Here is a 17,643-nt window from a genome sequence, read left to right as displayed (position 1 = left end):
AATGATTTGGGACGCTATCAGAATCTAGTCCATATCCTGGTATTCAGCACCGCGAAATGACAATGCGCAATCTATTAAAATGTGTACAGACAGTCCGCATCTCGACACAGGCGCAAATCCGGCTTTCATTTACCAATGTGAGCCGCTGATTCCTCGGAATCGATCCCTTTCACTTTCGCCGGCAGGTCTCAGCTTCTGTGTGAGAGCAGCGATTCCTATTGATCCCGGAACTGAGAGTGACGCTGCCGAGCGTTTGGGTGGCAATGGTAGTTTATCCCGCTGCAAAGGAGATTTTCCTCTGGAAGATCATTTGCTCAGTGAAGAGTGACAAGCCATCCCAGGGCTCTTCCGCTTGCATGCACCCTCAATTGGCACGTTCATTGGTGGGTTATATGGAGCAATTCTCAGAATGAGTGCATGGGAGCGGACACTTGCAGTTCATTTGGAGCAGCGCTTAATGGCTTTCTACACAATACATAGATAAGAATAATTTGAATGGCTTTGACTAGAAAAGTTAGAGTTTCAAAAGCCATTGTAGGTATACCTGACCTAAAAATCAGAGAGAAAATATTATAATTTGTAACAAATTCGTACCTTTGTTATTGAACCTTTACCACCTTCTAACAGAGGTGCTTACACTCATGATTAAAGGCTTAATAATTTTTAAACACAAAATTGGACGTAATAATGCAGGACCCGTTCCCAAAGTTGAGCTCTGCTATGTGTAAAGCCTATTATAAGGCCAAGTTAGAAATCGATTTTAAATAAATAGTGTTTGGTGTCTGGGTATAAGTTCCTATTTCGCACAAACTTCACTGCTGGGTAGGATAAATGGATTCTAGACCGCCCAGGTTCGGTTTTATACTTTCTTGGCAGATTATTTAACCTTCAGTCTATCAATGAAAGAAGAATTGGCGTCACAGATCTTTAATAAAGAGTGGAAACTGAAAGGAATTATCAACTTAAATTATTAGAAATCACAGCGGTTGACACATCAGATAGGCTTGGACTCTATCCTACTGCGTACGTTGTAGAGAAATGAGTAATTTTGCACAGATTTAAGTAAAACAATGATAAATGGTGGTGATGGGTTGTTTCTTAAACGTCGACATCATTGTGTTAGCTCCTTGTTTGGTATTTATGCGCTGAACAACGGAGGTAATGCATTATTTATAAATAATACTAGCAGTTTTCCATGGAAAAAAAACTCTTTTAATTCCCTTAACACGAATCGTACAACAATAACGGGAGTATTTTTCTCACGCAACATTTATTTTTGATTCAGGAGATTATAAGGTTGTAAAAATAAAAGTTTGTCGCACAATGTGCTGCGCTAATTAGATTATTTTTGGGGATGGGGGGGAAGCTGCTTGATTTCTGAACCTTAATTTACAAATAAATACTGTAGGAACGTTTGTACCATGAAGCTTAGTGTAAGTCGTCTTACACAGTCGGAGATATCTGTTTTCTTCTTGAATCAAAACAAAACAAAGACAAATGAAGCTTAAGCAGCAACTCAGTTTGATGTTGGGCTGTGAAAATATTTAGTGGCTCTAAGACAAATCTCCCCCGCAGCCCTTGGCATAAACAGCGAACTCCGAGAAACTGCCGGTCAAATTTATCACAATACGGGTCAAATCAATAATGTTCATGGATTGCCATCTTACCCCTTTAGAAGGGATTTATAAAATCCTATAAAGTACCCTTTTCTTAACCCAACTCCCTTGGAAATAAAATGTGACCATGCGCTTTCTGCTAAATCAAAAAATAAACGAATCTCCGCACAGCTTTTAAAATTCGTTGAAATCTTAATTAGATTTGAAATCTTATAGGCGTCCAAATAAATTATTGTGATGCTGTTGGAGATTAGAATTAAAATGATGTTTCAATTAATCCTTTCCTGGGAAGCGGACTTCATTCTATCGAAAGCGAACCTAAACCTGTTCCATTTAGTTGCGAAATATTCAAACTGGGGAAGGAGGGAGCGCTGTTGGCCGAGTGTAGAAATCGATCCTTACAAGGGAGCTTGGTAATACGGTTACATAAAAAAAAAACTTCTCTAATGGTCAAGAACCTTGTCACAATCAAATGATGCTAAAGATTCAAGTAGCAGCATCATTTTGGAAAAATGTCGATCCAAATAAAGGCGTGTCAATGCTTGTCAGAAAATTCCTATGAGCATCTTTGACAACTGAAATAGCCAACCCTCTTCCCGATTAACGTTCACGTTGTTTAGTGGCCCCCCGCTACTGAACGCAGATCACCCGTTAATTTTGACAGAACCCAATGTTTCTGGATTGTTGGAGTTTATTTGTCTCATTTTCAACGGAAAACTGGCAATATTCAGTGTGGCTATGCAGGTGAAATTGAACTGTGCAGCATCCGGTAACAATTCAGTCCAGCAGATTCCTTATAGAAACCAGACCACTCTTATTGCATGAATTTGTACATCATTCGAAATTAACAAGTTTGCTTACAAAATGCATCAAATTTAAACACAGTCTTTCAACTCACGATATTTTTTCAATTTCAAGTCTGGCCAAGTGCGAATTTCGAAGCCGCTTTGTCCATTCATAAAGGGTCACTGAAGTGAATTTATTTTCTTTAAGTTTGATGTTATCACCGATAGTTGCAAACTATTGTTACATTTTACTACTATAAATTCAAAATATAGCCCGCATTCCATACAGATCCCCCATACGAGAAAGTATCCGAGGCACTGAACAGGACAGGGTCCAATCGAAGCCTGAAATTAAACAAACCACCGTTTAATATACTTGTTATCAAAATAATTCTCACATTTAATTGATACTTGCGGTTTTAAATTTTGATTCAAGTTAGTTCTACGTTGCAAAATAACATTTTGAAAACGATCGAGGCGATCGATAGACGTCATAGTTTACAGAAGGCGTTAATTAATTGTGGAGTTTATCTTTGTAGAGAGAAATACTTTTTTTTAGAAAAGCGCTTATTTCGTTTCGACTGGCTCAATTTGCTGCAGATCTGCTGTCGCGTTTCAAGGGCTGGCGTCAACGTTTCAAAAATCTCGCTTTATTTCTGTAGCCGTAAGTAATCGTAGCGATTGATATAATTCCGTTCATAAGAGGCATCTCAAGATGCCCTGGGAAATGCTTGGCCTGGAAAATATTCTGAAAGTCAAACCCGCTCACAGCACTTGAGGTCAAATGTAAATAGGAATGGATCATCAAGAGCCACAGCCAGCGGAAAATGGTTTTTTAAAAACATTCGAGTGTGGGTAAACCGTGCCAGATTGTTGCAAAGATACCTGACTTGTATTGGATTTAAACGGATAGAATAATGCTACATTATGATAACGTTTAGATTGTATGTCTCAAGCGCCCTCTTTCTAAGGAGCGCGTATTGCATGATATTCTGAGATTAGGCAAACTACCTCATCTTTAACCCTCCAGCTCTCAGCATTCTGCCTCTCGTTTAGTCTTGAAAATACAGTTCGGAAGACTTTTTTTTGGATAAACAAAAGATTTTGGTCAATTTAACTATTAAAATCACTGCATGTTTCTCGTCGAAAAAATGTAATTACGCCTTTCATTGAAGTCATTTGCCAATTTTGTAGAAATATGAATTCAAAATTAAGAAAGTGGGGTGGGGAGTTGTCGTTGGAGGCAGGACTAATGCTGACCATAAGGTTGCAAGTGACAAGAGACTCAGGCCATTGCGAGAAGATTGCTGTTTGTCTGACCATTGAAGGCGCATTATGGATTGATTCTATAGAACAATGTAAGACAAGAGTAGACCATTCAGCCCATCGTGACAGAACTTGCTTGAAATAAGCCATAGAATTCGTCCCAAATCTTTCTCCTTTGCCCCTAAAACCTTGCAAGGTTTTCCTCTCTCTCTGTTTACCCAAATCCCTTCTCAGAATTACAAAGCGATATGCTTTCAGGACTGTGTAGAGCGATGCATTACACATCATGTGAGCTTCTGGTGAATTATTTGCATTTGTCATTGACCAAAAGAGCTATCCAAATAATGCCTATCCTTTCCTTGTAGTCCTGTTTAAACAAGTGTTCCCCAAGTATTTACCCAGTTTTGAGGATTATTAAGGAATTAGCCTGCAGCACCCTTTCGCACATTGCTTGTGGTTTATCTGTTGCAACAGCTTCTGCAGAAGTATTGCACTCAGTGCTTCTTGTCAGCCCCTCTTTTCCTTCTCTCACGGTTGAAATTCGCTTACTGGTGCTGGAAATTGGATGCGAGGGATTTATAAGGGCTGGTTAAATTGTAGTCCCAGCCTCCGCACTGACGGTGTGGCGAGGGGGGTCAGGAAGCCTCAGTCTGCACTGGAGAGGACATGCTGGAGAGTTGCTGCTCACTCACTCCAGCCTTGGGAGGGAATCATTTGCCTGGTTTTGCCGGGGAGCAGTAGAAGAGGAAGAGGGAGAAAGTTGGATCAGTTATTTCCACTCCAGCGGCGTTCTCATTCCCTGCCTTAAAGATCGAATGAGTATTTTGCCCCGAGAAAAATGGCGAGCTTTGCAAGCGGCGTTTGCAGAGCTTTGTTGCTCCTCGGCGTCTTCTTCTGCTCATTCACTTTTGGCCAAGTGAGAGAGGACAAAGACCACGACAAGGCATCCTGTCACGGAGCTTTCGACCTGTACTTTATTTTAGATAAGTAAGTGGGGATCCATAATACTGGAGCTCTTTTATTTACTCTTTGCTGAACTCTTCGTGTATCTGTGTCTATTTTGGGGTTGGGGGTGGGAGGAGGAGGAAGGGGATGGTCTTTTTTATCCTTTTGAAATGAAAACTGAGTGGACTCAGCCAAAACAAAACCCCCACATAAAGGAACGAATACAAAAGATTGCATTTGTATTTCCCCTTGTTCGCTTCGGAGGTTGCAAATCAAAGAAATGTAGAGATTTCGAACAAAAGTGTGCGTGTTTTTGCGTATGTTTATTTCTCTCCCCATCGCACCGCAACCTTTATCTTTATTCTGCAGAGTATTCCCCCCCCCCCCGCTCTGCTGCCGCCGATCACACGGACGCGGCGGCTCTGGGACGGCAGCGACCGACCGATCCGGCCCCTGTTTGAAAGGCGGCTCGCGCCGCAGACGTTGGCCGGGAGGGGGCGGGGCGGGATACACGCACCCCCTAGAGAAGGTCACGTGACAAGGTTAGGCTTTCCAGCCAGCCAGAGGGTGGGTGTCACTGGCACTGCACTGGATCCATCTAACCAGAGGGTGGGTGTCACTGGCACTGCACTGGATTCACCCAACCAGAGGGTGGGTGTGTCTGGTACTGCACTGGATCCACCTAACAAGAGGGTGGGTGTGATTGGCACTGCACTGGATTCACCCAACCAGAGGGTGGGTGTGACTGGCACTGCACTGGATCCATCTAATCAGGGAGTGGGTGTGACTGGCAATGCATTATATCCACCCAACCAGAGGGTGGGTGTGACTGGTACTGCACTGGATCCATTTAACCAGAAGGTGGGGGTGACTAGCACTGCACTGGATACACCAGGTAGAGGATGGGTAACTGGCACTGCAAGTGGATCCCATCAGTCAGAAGGTAGGGTTGACTGGCACTATACCAGATCGCTTTGTCCAGGGTGTAGGGGTGACTGTCACTGTAGTGGATCCTCCCAGCCAGAGGATGGGAGATTCAGGGATTACAAATTTGTACACCCTTCCTGTGGTTGAGATAATGATATTGGGTTCAAATATTCCATGGGAACGTTTTGCTGACACTGAGTGAGGTACATAACCCGGTGGATGGAATGTAATGACACTGAGTGAGATACAACCAGCCAGTGATTGAGAAATATTAGCACTCGGCTGAATACACCTAGTCAATAGACAAGGGAAACTGGAATTGATTTGGGTACACCCAGCAAGTAGGTCAGAGATCCTGACACTACGCTAGATACATCTAGCCAGTTCATGAATGATAATAGTACTGGGCTGGTTGCACCCAAACTGGTGGATGAGGGAGGTAAAAACAATGACTGCAGATGCTGGAAACCAGATTCTGGATTAGTGGTGCTGGAAGAGCACAGCAGTTCAGGCAGCATCCAAGGAGCAGCGAAATCGACGTTTCGGGCAAAAGCCCTTTATCAGGAATAAAGCTACTGGCACTGAGTGTAAAACCCCAAGGAGCAAATAAGCAATGAGAAATCCTTTACGTGAGTAACAGACTCTGATATTGAATCTGAGCATGAGAAACACTGAATGGGGCATGGAATGAGTGGCATATTGGCTCTGAATAAGTAGAATTCCTCTGGGCACTGATTAAGGAAAATGTTCTGAGCAAGAGAAACACTTGATAAAAGAGGTGTGAGTGAAACATTCTGTCGCTGAATGAGAAAGGTTATCATTGAGTGACACAACCCTGTGATGAGTGGGAAATGTAGTATTGTTGCTAGATTAGTAATGCACATCCACCACAGCAAATGACGAAATTTAAATTCAATAAAAATCTGGAATTAAAAGTATACTGATCAGAATGAAACCATTATTAATACTTGTTAAAAAAAACATCTGGTTCAATAATGTACTTTAGGAAATTAAATCTGCTGTCCATGCCTGGTCTGGCCTACTCGTGCCTCCAGACCCACAGCAACATAGTTGACTCTTAACTGCCGACAGGGTAATTGGGTAACAAATGATGGCCAAGCCAGCAACATTCCACCTTAAAATAAAATGTAGTATTGCTGAGTAATGGGGATACTGCTAGAGGGGGAGAGTGATTCTGACTGAGAAAAACTGTGTAAGATAGGCACTGCCAATGAAAAGAAAGGGATTTGAATTGTCATGGTTCCTCTATCTCAGAAATATATCAAAGTGTTTCAAATACTTATATTTACTATGGAATTCAGTTGCTGTTCTTAGATAGAAAATGCAGAAAAGGAAATTAATGAATTAGCTGGTTATTTTTCTGGCAACAGTGGTGGAAGAAGGCATATTCAGGATGTCTAGAATCTTAGCAAGGGACTTCAACATCCTTCGGAATCTCTAGACTGAACCTCAGCTAAAAGCATCTTTTATGCTTCAGGTAATTAATAATCTCTCAAAATTGCCCTACTACACCAGCCCAAGATTTTGTAACTGGATTTCCTAGAGTAATTTCAGACAAGTAGCATTTTGACTGGAGTTGGGAGGCAGGCTGACATTGATATTGGCTGAAGCACACTGAGATTGAGTGGGTAAGAGTGAGAACCTGGAGTTGGTAATGCGACAGACACCTGGACTCACTACCTCTCACCCACTGGATGTAATCAATCTAATATCTCACCCACAACTGGTGGCAATGGGTGAATGAAAATGAATATGGTAGTGACATTCAAAAAGAGGAAATAATGATGTATGGGAGAGATGCTTTGGCACTAGTACTGGGAAGAGAGAGATTCATATGGCACTAATAGAATAAAACTGCTACTGCATAAGACAGATTATGCAACATGGTACTGAGTAAGAGGGATACCAACACAGTAAGTGATTAAGGAATGAAATGAGATGCTGAAAAACTCTAATCAGCCTGCTTTATCACCACAATGTCAAAGTTAAATGTTGAAAAATCAGAAGTTCTTCCAAATAAAACTTCACATATTTTAAATTTTGAAGTGGAAATTTGCTGAACTATGTGATTGGGCAAAAGAAATCAAAATATCCCAACCATAGATACCTGAAATGAAGTAAAATTTCTAGAAATGAACAGTGCTTGATCAGATTAATATTGATGAAACACTTATCTGATTTTTGTATTTCTGAACTTAACCAATTTACTACATATTTCCAAAGTTTTTGTTTTGTTATTGTTTGTGTCAGATCATTCGGGAGAATATGGGAGAATTAACGTCAGCTTTTTAAAAGTTCTTGCCTGCATATGTAGCAGTTTACAATTCCTTCGAGAAAATAAGTTGAGTTCAGCAAAGGAGTATGAGAACCCAACCATTTTTAGCCTGTGTTTCTTGGAAACTGCATATAAACCAGGCAGCACAAAGAAAGGATTCACTGAGCTCATATCCTTTCTCCTCTCCCAGGGCATTCTGTTTAGCAATATCCTATTTAGCTGGCAGATAGATGGGAAAAATGAAATGTTTAAAACCTGAGAATTTAGATACTTTGCTTTTAAATGTTCAAATTAATTTTTAAAAGTGAATTGATAATTAATTAATGGAGTAACTAATCATAACATTTCCAGACTTCTTAATTTTTGAAGCAGTGTTTTATTGCTTGCAACATGTCTGAAATATTTCTGGCACTAAGCCTGCCTCTTGACTAACTCTGGAAGGAGACTGGTGGTGATTTCCCGACCACAGTGGCCAGTGAGTTACACATGGTTCCCACCAGTTCCATTTGTCTTCAAATGGCAATGTCTTAACCTGCCATTTTGAAGACCAGTATCATCAAGGAATGGATATGGATTTCAGACTCCCATTTTCCCAGGATACCTTCAGTGAGGTGAGGTACACTAAGAATTGCATGCTAGTGAATATCATTGCAATGCTGGATTCCAGGCCACAGGCCAGAGAAACAGCTGGGACTCCCCAAAAGTTTCAAGTGCAGTACTCTTAAATGGATGTGAGGGAAACATGACATGGATTGGTTGGGGACGGGATTGATTTGTACTGTCCTCCCTTATATTCATCAGCACTTTTTAAATGATTGATCACCTTGATTCTCCTATTCTAGTAAGTGTAGTCCAATTATTAAGCATTAGAAAAGTAAATATTGATAGGAATGTTACCAAGGATTTTTCATTCATTCTTAAAAAGAAATGTGTGACTTGACCCAATGAAATGTGGCTCTGTGTAGTTTGAATATATGTATTTCTCCAGACAGGCATGAATGAGCTGTCCTTCCCTTAGCATTGCCTTTCAGAAATAGGAATAATCATCTTGTGCCCTCAATTATATGCCATACAGTGTGATCATCCATTTACCTTTAAGATTATCTTCAAAACTCAACTTCTGGATTAAAGTCAGTGTCCATCATTTTCTTGCAATTCTGTGAAATGCCTGCTTTGTTTTTCTGTAAAGCAAGTTATAGTGTCACAGAGTCATAGAGATGTACAGCACAGAAACAGACTCTTCGGTCCAACTCATCCATGCCGCCCAGAAATTCCAACCTCATCTAGTCCCACCTGCCAGCACCCGGCCCATATCCCTCATAACCCTTTTTACTTAGATACCCAGATGCCTCTTAAATGTTGCAATTGTACCAGCCTCCACCACTTCCTGTGGCAGCTCATTTCATACATGTACCACCCTTTGTGTGAAAAAGTTACCTCTTAGGTCCCTTTTATGTTTTTCCCCTCTCACCCTAAACCTATGCCCCCTAGTTCTGGACTCCCCCACCCCAGAGTAAAGACTTTGTCTATTTATCCTATCCATGCCCCTCATGATTTTATACATCTCTATAAGGTCATCCCTCAGCCTCCAATGCTCCAGGAAAAACAGCCCCAGCCTATTCAACCTCCCCCGATAGCTCAAATTCTCCAACCATGGCAACATCCTTGTCAATCTTTTCTGAACCCTTTCAAGTTTCACAACATCCTTCCGATAGGATTTTCCAAAAGTTGCCTAACCAATGTCCTGTAGAGCCACAACATGACCTCCCAACTCCTGTACTCAATACTCTGACCAGTAAAGGAAACATACCAAATGCCTTCTTCACTATCCTATCTACCTGCAACTCTACTTTCAAGGAACTATGAACCTGCATTCCAAGGTCTCTTTGTTCAGCCACACTCTCTAGGATCTTACCATTAAGTGTATAAATCCTGCTATGATTTGCTTTCCCAAAACGCAGCACCTCGCATTTATCTAAACTAAATTCCATCTACCACTTCTCAGCCCATTGGCCCATCTGATCAAGATCCCATAGTAATCTGAGGTAACCTTCTTTGCTGTCCACTACACCTCCATTTTTTGGTGTCATCTGCAAACTTAATAACTATACTTCTTAATCTCACAACCAAATCATTTATATAAATAATGAAAAGTAGTGGACCTAGCACCGATCCTTGTGGCATGCCACTGGTCACAGGCCTCCAGTCTGAAAAACAACCCTTCACCACCACCCTGTCTTCTACCTTTAAGCCAGTTCTGTATCCAAATGGCTAGTTCTCCCTGTATTCCATGAGATCTAACCTTGCTAACCAGTCTCCCATGGGGAACCTTGTCGAATGCCTTACTGAAGTCCATATAGATCACATCTACCACTCTGCCCTCATCAATCTTCTTTGTTACTTCTTCAAATTTCAAGGTGGAGGAGTTGTAATTAGCCTTAGTGCACCTGGGATAAGGAGGGCAAATAAATCAGCAAGAGTTGTTATTGCTTCTGGTCATAAACTACTAATCACAATGAAAATGTAAATTTCTGCAGTTACCACAGCAAAGAAAGGGAAACCTATGGAAACTCTGAGGAACTCTGAACGTGGGGAGAGGAGAAGGTTAAACTTATATGCAATGGCTCCTTATGGCAATTTATCTACTCATTACCCACCGTTTTAAAGAAATAAACCAATTAACCAAATTAAACCAAATTAGAATTGACAGCCCCCAGGTAGGCACTGTAACACAAATAAGAAATTCCAAAGGAAACTTACAGTTTTAAATTAATAACATTTCTGGTGAATGATGATGTGCCTCAGACCCTACGGTGCCCAATGGTCATAAGAGGCCTGAAGCATAGAGGCGAACACTGCACACACCCTCTCCAAGGACACCCATGTATGGAATAACTGAAAAGCAAACTGTCAGGTGTAACAACCCACTCACTGACCAACTGCCTGAGATGTTGATGGACATAGGGCAAGGCCCAGGAATAGACCAATGAAGAAGTCTTCCGATCTGCCAGCCATTCTGCATATTAGCTGCCCAAAGGTCAGGACCATGCAACCAAGCATTTAAATAAAACCCGGTACAATTTATATGTATAAAACCAAGACATGCAGATGCTGGAAATCTGGAGCAAAGAAAAAATTGCTGGAGAATCTCAGCTATCTGGAGAGAAGGAGGAGTCAACATTTCAGGTCCCAGTGATCCTTCTTCCGAACACTGCTGTATTTCCACAGATGCTGCCAAACCTGCTGAGTTTCTTAAGCAATTATGCTTTGTGTTTGCTTGTTCCATAGTCTGATATTAAATAAGGACCAATTGACCAAATTAAGCAAAACATTAGAATTGACATTGGAAAGGACATTGTAACAAAAGCCAAAGTTGCAAATGAAACTTACAGATTTCAAAGAAAATGTTATTTTGATGTGTATGATGCTTGCCACACCACAAATGTTGCCCACCAATCATTGTATTAGCAGACACCACATGTTTGCTTTCAAAGGCCAACTCAGTGATGATAAAGAGAAGCAGACAGTCAGATGCAATGACCACCCCCACTGCTCCCTCTCTGGACCGGTTTTGATGACCAATTTGGGCAGGTACAGGAGCAGATCTATGAGTTAATCCCCTCAAATGTTCTGCTGCTTTCTGTACTATGTGCCCAAAGATCAGTACTGTGGGGCTGAAGTGCAAATATTTAGTGAAAACTCCTTAAGTAACATGAAAGAGGCTGTAGCCCAGTACATTTTATATACCCAAGGTCCAGGGATTCCTTGAGGCCACAAAAAGTTCAGGTGGCCTGGGAGATACTCATTGTCAATGGCTACGACTGTTGATGGCAAGTTGTATGGAGCACCAGAATGTTGGTATTGGTTTTAGAAACTGTTCTTGATCCTTCAGATAGTGGAATCTACATAGGCACATTCACAAAGTTTAAGCCTATATGTTTCATTTCGTACTTAATGTGTTTTGCCAATTCTACAACTCTATGCATGAACCTTCTCTCCATGCAGCATGACATCTCAAATGGTACAGCGTTTCAACCTGGTTCATAGTTTGGTCACATCCAGTGCATAAATCTCTAGCTGTTCAGTTTCTTCAATCACAAGGGGTCCATGATCCTGAACCTTGGGTGCGTGCAGCGCTGTCTAAAGCTGCTAGTAGCAGTAATGACATGTTGGTCTGTGAATGGCCAGCATTGTTTGCTCACTAGGACATGCAGTGAGCAGGATGCCTACATTCCTAGGTAAGGACCAATGGCAGTCACTTAAGAGCCTAAATGACATTTGATTCCATTTGGCCTCTCCCATCGAAATGTTTGACCATTAGTGAGCCTGTAGATTAAAAGAAGCAAAAATGGCCCTTAGTAGAGTGATATGTTTTTCTTGTCGGATGTGGGAGTTTAGGGAGAGTTTACGGGTTACTGACGATTATATCTGCGATAAATGCCATTGGTTGGGAATCCTATCAGATTGAATGGATCAGTTGGAGAGGAACTTAGAGGCAATGAGGAATTTATAAGAGCAAGGGGATGTGACGGATGGCAGTTATAGGAAGGGTGAAAGTCTCAGGTTCAGTCACATAGATGGGTTAACTCCAGGAAAGGGAAGAAAAGTAGGCAGGTAGTGCAGGAGTCTTCTGTGGCTCTCCCCATTTCAAGCAAGTATGCTCTTTTGGAAAATGTAGAGTGATGGATACTCGGGGTAAGTAGCACAAACAGCCAAGTTTTTGATATTGAGAGTGGCTCTAATGTAATGAGAGGTACATTGAGTTCCAAGTGCTTGATTGTGTGGGGCAACTCTCTAGTCCAAGGTTCAGACAGACGTTTCTGTGGCCAGCAGCGAAAAATCAGAATGGTGTGTGGCTTCCCTGGTGCTAGGATCAAGGATGTCTCAGAGAGGGTGCAGAATGTTCTCAAGGGGGAGAGGGGCCAGCAGGAGGTCATTGTCCACAATGAAACCTTCAACATAGGAAGGGAAAAGGTTGAGATTCTGAAGGGAGATTACAGAGAGTTAGGCAGGAATTTAAAAAGGAGGTCCTCGAGAGTAGCAATGTCTGGATTACTCCTGGTGCTATGAGCTAGTGAGGGCAGGAATAGGGCAGATGAATGCATGGCTGAGGAGCTGGTGTATGGGAGAAGGATCATTGGAGGCTGTTTTGGGGTAGAAGTGACCTGTACAAGAAGGATGGATTACACTTAAATTGGAAGGGGAGTAATATATTGGCAGGGAGATTTGCTAGAGCTGCCCGGGAGGATTTAAACTAGTAAGATGGGGGGGGAGACCCAGGGAGATAGTGAGAAAAGATTTAAAATTGAAACTGGTACAGTTGAGAACAAACGTGAGTCAAACAGTCAGGGCAGGCAGGAACAATGCAGAAAACAAGGTAGGACTGATAAATTAAACTGCATTTATTTCAATGCAAGGAGCCTAACAGGGAAGGCAGATGAACTCAGGGCATGGTTAGGAACATGGGACTGGGGTATCACAGCAATTACAGAAATGTGGCTCAGGGATGGACAGGACTGGCAGCTTAATGTTCCAGGATACAAATGCTACAGGAAGGACAGAAAGGGAGGCAAGAGAGGAGGGGGAGTGGCGTTTTTGGTAAGGGATAGCATTACAACTTACTTAGGGAGGATATTCCCAGTAATACATCCAGGGAAGTTATTTGGGTGGAAATAAGAAATAAGAAAGGGATGATCACCTTATTGGGATTCTATTATAGACCCCCTAACAGTCAGAGGGAAATTGAGAAACAAATTTGTAAGGAGATCTCAGTTATCTAAGAATAATAGGATGGTTATGGTAGGGGACTTTAACTCTCTAAACATAGACTGGGACTGCCATAGTGTTAAAGGTTTAGATGGAGAAGAATTTGTTAAGTGTGTACAAGACAATTTTCTGATTCAGTATGTGGATGTACCTACTAGAGAAGGTGCAAAACTTGACCTACTCTTGGGAAATAAGGCAGGGCAGGTGACTGAGGTGTCAGTGGGGGAGCACTTTGGGGCCAGTGACCATAATTCTATTAGATTTAAAATAATGTTAGAAAAGGATAGATCAGGTCTAAAAGTTGAAGTTCTACATTGGAGGAAGGTCAATTTCAACAGTATTAGGCAAGAACTTTCGAAAGCTGATTGGAGGTAGATGTTCACAGGTAAAGGGATGGCTGGAAAATAGGAAGCCTTCAGAAGCCTCCAGAGACAGTATATTCCTGTTAGGATGAAAGGAAAGGCTGGTAGTTATAGGGAATGCTGGATGACTAAAGAAATTGAGGGTTTGGTTAAGAAAAAGAAGGAAGTGTTTGTCAGGTTAGATCAAGTGAATCCTTAGAAGAGTATAAAGGCAGTAGGAGTATACTTAAGAGAGAAATCAGGATGGCAAAAAGGGGACATGTGATAGCTTTGGCAAATAGAGTTAAGGAGAATCCAAAGGGTTTTTACAAATACACTAAGGACAAAAGGGTAACTAGGGAGAGAATCAAAGATCAGCAAGGCAGCCTTTGTGTGGAGCAGCAGGAGATGGGGAAGATGCTAAACGAGTATTTTGCATCAGTTTTTACTGTGGAAAAGGACATGGAAGATGTAGAATGTAGGGAAATAGATTGTGACATCTTGAAAAATGTCCATATTACAGAGGAAGAAGTGCTGGATGTCTTAAAATGCATAAAAGTGGATAAATCCCCAGGATCGGTTAAGGTGTATCCTAGAACTCTGTGGGAAGCTAGGGAAGTGACTGCTGTGCCTCTTACTGAGATATTTGTATCATCGATAGTCACAGATGAGGTGCTGGAAGACTGGAGGTTGGCTAACGTGGTGCCACTGTTTAAAATGGGTGGTAAGGACAAGCCAGGGAACTATAGACCAGTGAGCCTGACATCAGTGATGGGCAAGTTGTTGGAGGGAATGTTGAGGGACAGGATGTACATGTATTTGGAAAGGCAAGGACTGATTAGGGATAGTCAACATGGCTTTATGCGTGGGAAATCATGTCTCACAAACTTGATTGGGTTTTTTGAAGAAGTAACAAAGAGGATTGATGAGGGCAGAGTGGTAGATGTGATCTATATGGACTTCAGTAAGGCGTTTGACAAGGTTCCCCATGGGAGACTAGTGAGCAAGGTTCAATCTCATGGAATACAGGGAGAACTAGCCATTTGGATACAAAACTGGCTCAAAGGTAGAAGTCAGAGGGTGGTGGTGGAGGGTTGTTTTTCAGACTGGAGGCCTGTGACCAGTGAAGTGCCAAAAGGATCGGTGCTGGGTCCACTATTTTTCATCATTTATGTAAATGATTTGGATGTGAGCATAAGAGGTTTGGTTAGTAAGTTTGCTGATGACACCAAAATTGGAGGTGTAGTGGACAGCGAAGAAGGTTACCTCAGATTACTATAGGATCTTGACCAGATGGGCCAGTGGACTGAGAAGTAGCAGATGGAGTTTAATTTAGATAAATGTGAGGTGTTGCATTTTGGGAAAGCAAATCTTAGCAGGACTTATACATTTAATGGTAAGGTCCTAGAGAATGTTGCTAAACAAACAGATCTTGGAGTGCAGGTTCATAGCTCCTTGAAAGTGGAGTCGCAGGTTGATAGGATAGTGAAGAAGGTGTTTGGTATGCTTTCCTTTATTGGTCAGAGTATTGAGTACAGGAGTTGGGAGGTCATGGTGTGGCTCTACAGGACATTGGTTAGGCCACTGTTGGAATATTGCATGCAAATCTGGTCTCTTTCCTATGGAAAAGATGTTGTGAAACTTGAAAGGGTTCAGAAAAGATTTACAGGAATGTTGCCAGGGTTGGAGGATTTGAGCTCCAGTCAGGGAGAGGGATAGGCTGTGGCTGTTTTCCCTGGAGTGTCGGAGGCTGAGGGGGTGACCTTATAGAGGTTTATAAAATCAAGAGAGGCATGGATAGGATAAACAGACAAAGTCTTTTCGCTGTGGTGGGTGAGTCCAGAACTGGAGGGCATAGGTTTAGGGTGAGAGGGGAAAAAATAAAAGGGACCTAAGAGGCAACTTTTTCACTCAGAGGGTGGTGTGTGTATGGAATGAGCTGCCAGAGGATCTGGTGTAGGCTAGTACAATTGCAACATTTAAAAGGCATCTGGATGTGTAAATGAATAGGAAGGGTTTGGAGGGATATGGGCCAGGTGCTGGCAGGTGGGACTAGATTGGGTTGGGATATCTGGTCAGCATGGATGAGTTAGACCGAAGGGACTGTTTCTGTGCTGGACATCTCCATTACTCTGTGATGCTCTGAGTTCAGTTCTGGTCTACCTATTTTTGGAACAACGTTGTTAAACTTGAAAGAGTGCAGAAAAAATTTACAAAGATGTTGCCAAGGTTGCAGGGTTTGAGCTACAGGGAAAGGCTGAATAGACTAGAGATATTTCCTCTGGAATGTCAGAGGCTGAGGAATGACCTTGTAGAGATTTATTAAATCATGAGGAGCATGATTTGGTGAATAGCCAAGGTCTTTTTTCCTAGCTTAAAGGAGTCCAAAGCTAGACAGTATATGTTTAAGGTGAGAGGGAAAAGACTTAAAAGGGACCTAAGAGACAACCATTTCACACAGAGGGCAGTGCATGAATGAAATGAGCTGCCTGAGGAAATGGTGTAGGCACCTGGATGGTTACATGAATAGGAAGGGGTAAGAAGAATATGAGCCAAATGCTGGCAAATGAGACTAGATTAATTTAGAATATATAGTTGGCATGAACAAGTTGGACTGAGCATGTTTTCTCTATGCTGTACATCTCTATGACTGGCAGGCGAGACTCCTGTTGGTATGACAATACCTTAATCAGTTTTTAGTCCAACAGGTTTATTTGGAAGCACTAGCTCCTTCATCAAGTGGTTCATCGGAGCGGCACTCCAAAAGCTAGTATATCCAAACTGTTGGACTCTAACCTTGTATTGCGTGATTTTTAACTCCCGAAACATCGATTCTCCTGTTCCTTTGATGCTGCCTGACCTGCTGCGCTTTTTCAGCAACACATTTTTAAGCTCTGATCTCCAGCATCTGCAGTCCTCACTTTCTCCTAGTTGATTTTTAACTTTGTCCACATCGGCACCTCCAAGTCACGTTAATTAGATTCTTTTGTCTTCTCTGTTTTGCCCCTGTTAATTTTCTTATCAAAATTTTATTCAGAAAGGTTCCAAATTTCATGTTTTACCATGCTTTTAATTCTTCAGGAAGACAAACTAACAATTATTGGGGTAACTTCTATGTTTTTGCACTTCAATTTGCACAATACACACTTTCAATCATGCTGCTACAAAAAGGGAAAGGTTCTCCTCAATGTGTATGCTCAGACTGCTATAAACAGGAAATTGTAAGCACCATTGGTCGCTAAAGTTTGTGGCTATTTTCACCTCAGTGGCGAAGGATGACTCTGAAGAATATGAAACAACCATTTGATTTTTTCGAGAGATATCAGCCCTGTCATAGTGAAAAGTCTTAAACACATTTTGTGCATGCTTCAACAGGTAAGTTTAATCCTTTTGTCAAATTTGTTATTTTCAAGTCTATTATTTCATGGGTCTTACTTTTTTTTGTACTTTCATGTTGGTTATGTCAACATTTATAGCCCATCTTTAATTGTCCTTGAGTCAGTCACCCATTTGTATCAATGTTTTGCAGATGGTTCAGCTATATCCACAGCATTGTTAGGAAGGCAGTTTGAGGATTTTGACACAGCAACAACAAAGGAATAGCAATGTATTTCTAAGTTTCAATTGTGAGGGTCGAGAGTGTGATGCTGGAAAAGCACAGCAGTTAGGCAGCATCTGAGGAGCAGGAGAATCAACATTTC

At 41.7% G+C, this 17,643-nt stretch overlaps 1 protein-coding gene and 1 long non-coding RNA gene across 4 annotated transcripts in view; one reads left to right on the top strand and one right to left on the bottom strand.

The window, feature by feature from the left end:
• Positions 1-383: 383 nt before the first annotated feature.
• Positions 384-4,134, bottom strand: LOC122541803. Its single transcript, XR_006309679.1, has 3 exons — positions 4,066-4,134; positions 2,515-2,746; positions 384-465 (listed from the first exon to the last, which is right to left on the bottom strand). It is a non-coding gene; the product is annotated as an uncharacterized LOC122541803 (long non-coding RNA).
• A 140-nt stretch (positions 4,135-4,274) lies between these two features.
• The window catches only part of LOC122541800 (anthrax toxin receptor 1-like), a 112,473-nt gene continuing 99,104 nt past the window's right edge, over positions 4,275-17,643 (top strand). Inside the window, exon 1 of one of the 3 annotated variants that reach the window (XM_043678796.1) lies at positions 4,275-4,654. In XM_043678796.1, the coding sequence (XP_043534731.1) occupies positions 4,506-4,654 (149 nt within the window). In that variant the 5' untranslated portion in view covers positions 4,275-4,505. Of the gene's footprint in view, positions 4,655-17,299; positions 17,318-17,643 lie in introns of those variants that run through there. The other 2 variants (XM_043678795.1, XM_043678797.1) reach the window with 2 other exon arrangements.

The sequence above is a fragment of the Chiloscyllium plagiosum genome, chromosome 38 (genome assembly GCF_004010195.1).
Source record: "Chiloscyllium plagiosum isolate BGI_BamShark_2017 chromosome 38, ASM401019v2, whole genome shotgun sequence".
Classification (NCBI taxonomy): domain Eukaryota; kingdom Metazoa; phylum Chordata; class Chondrichthyes; order Orectolobiformes; family Hemiscylliidae; genus Chiloscyllium; species Chiloscyllium plagiosum.
This window is presented reverse-complemented; position numbering and strand designations above follow the sequence as displayed.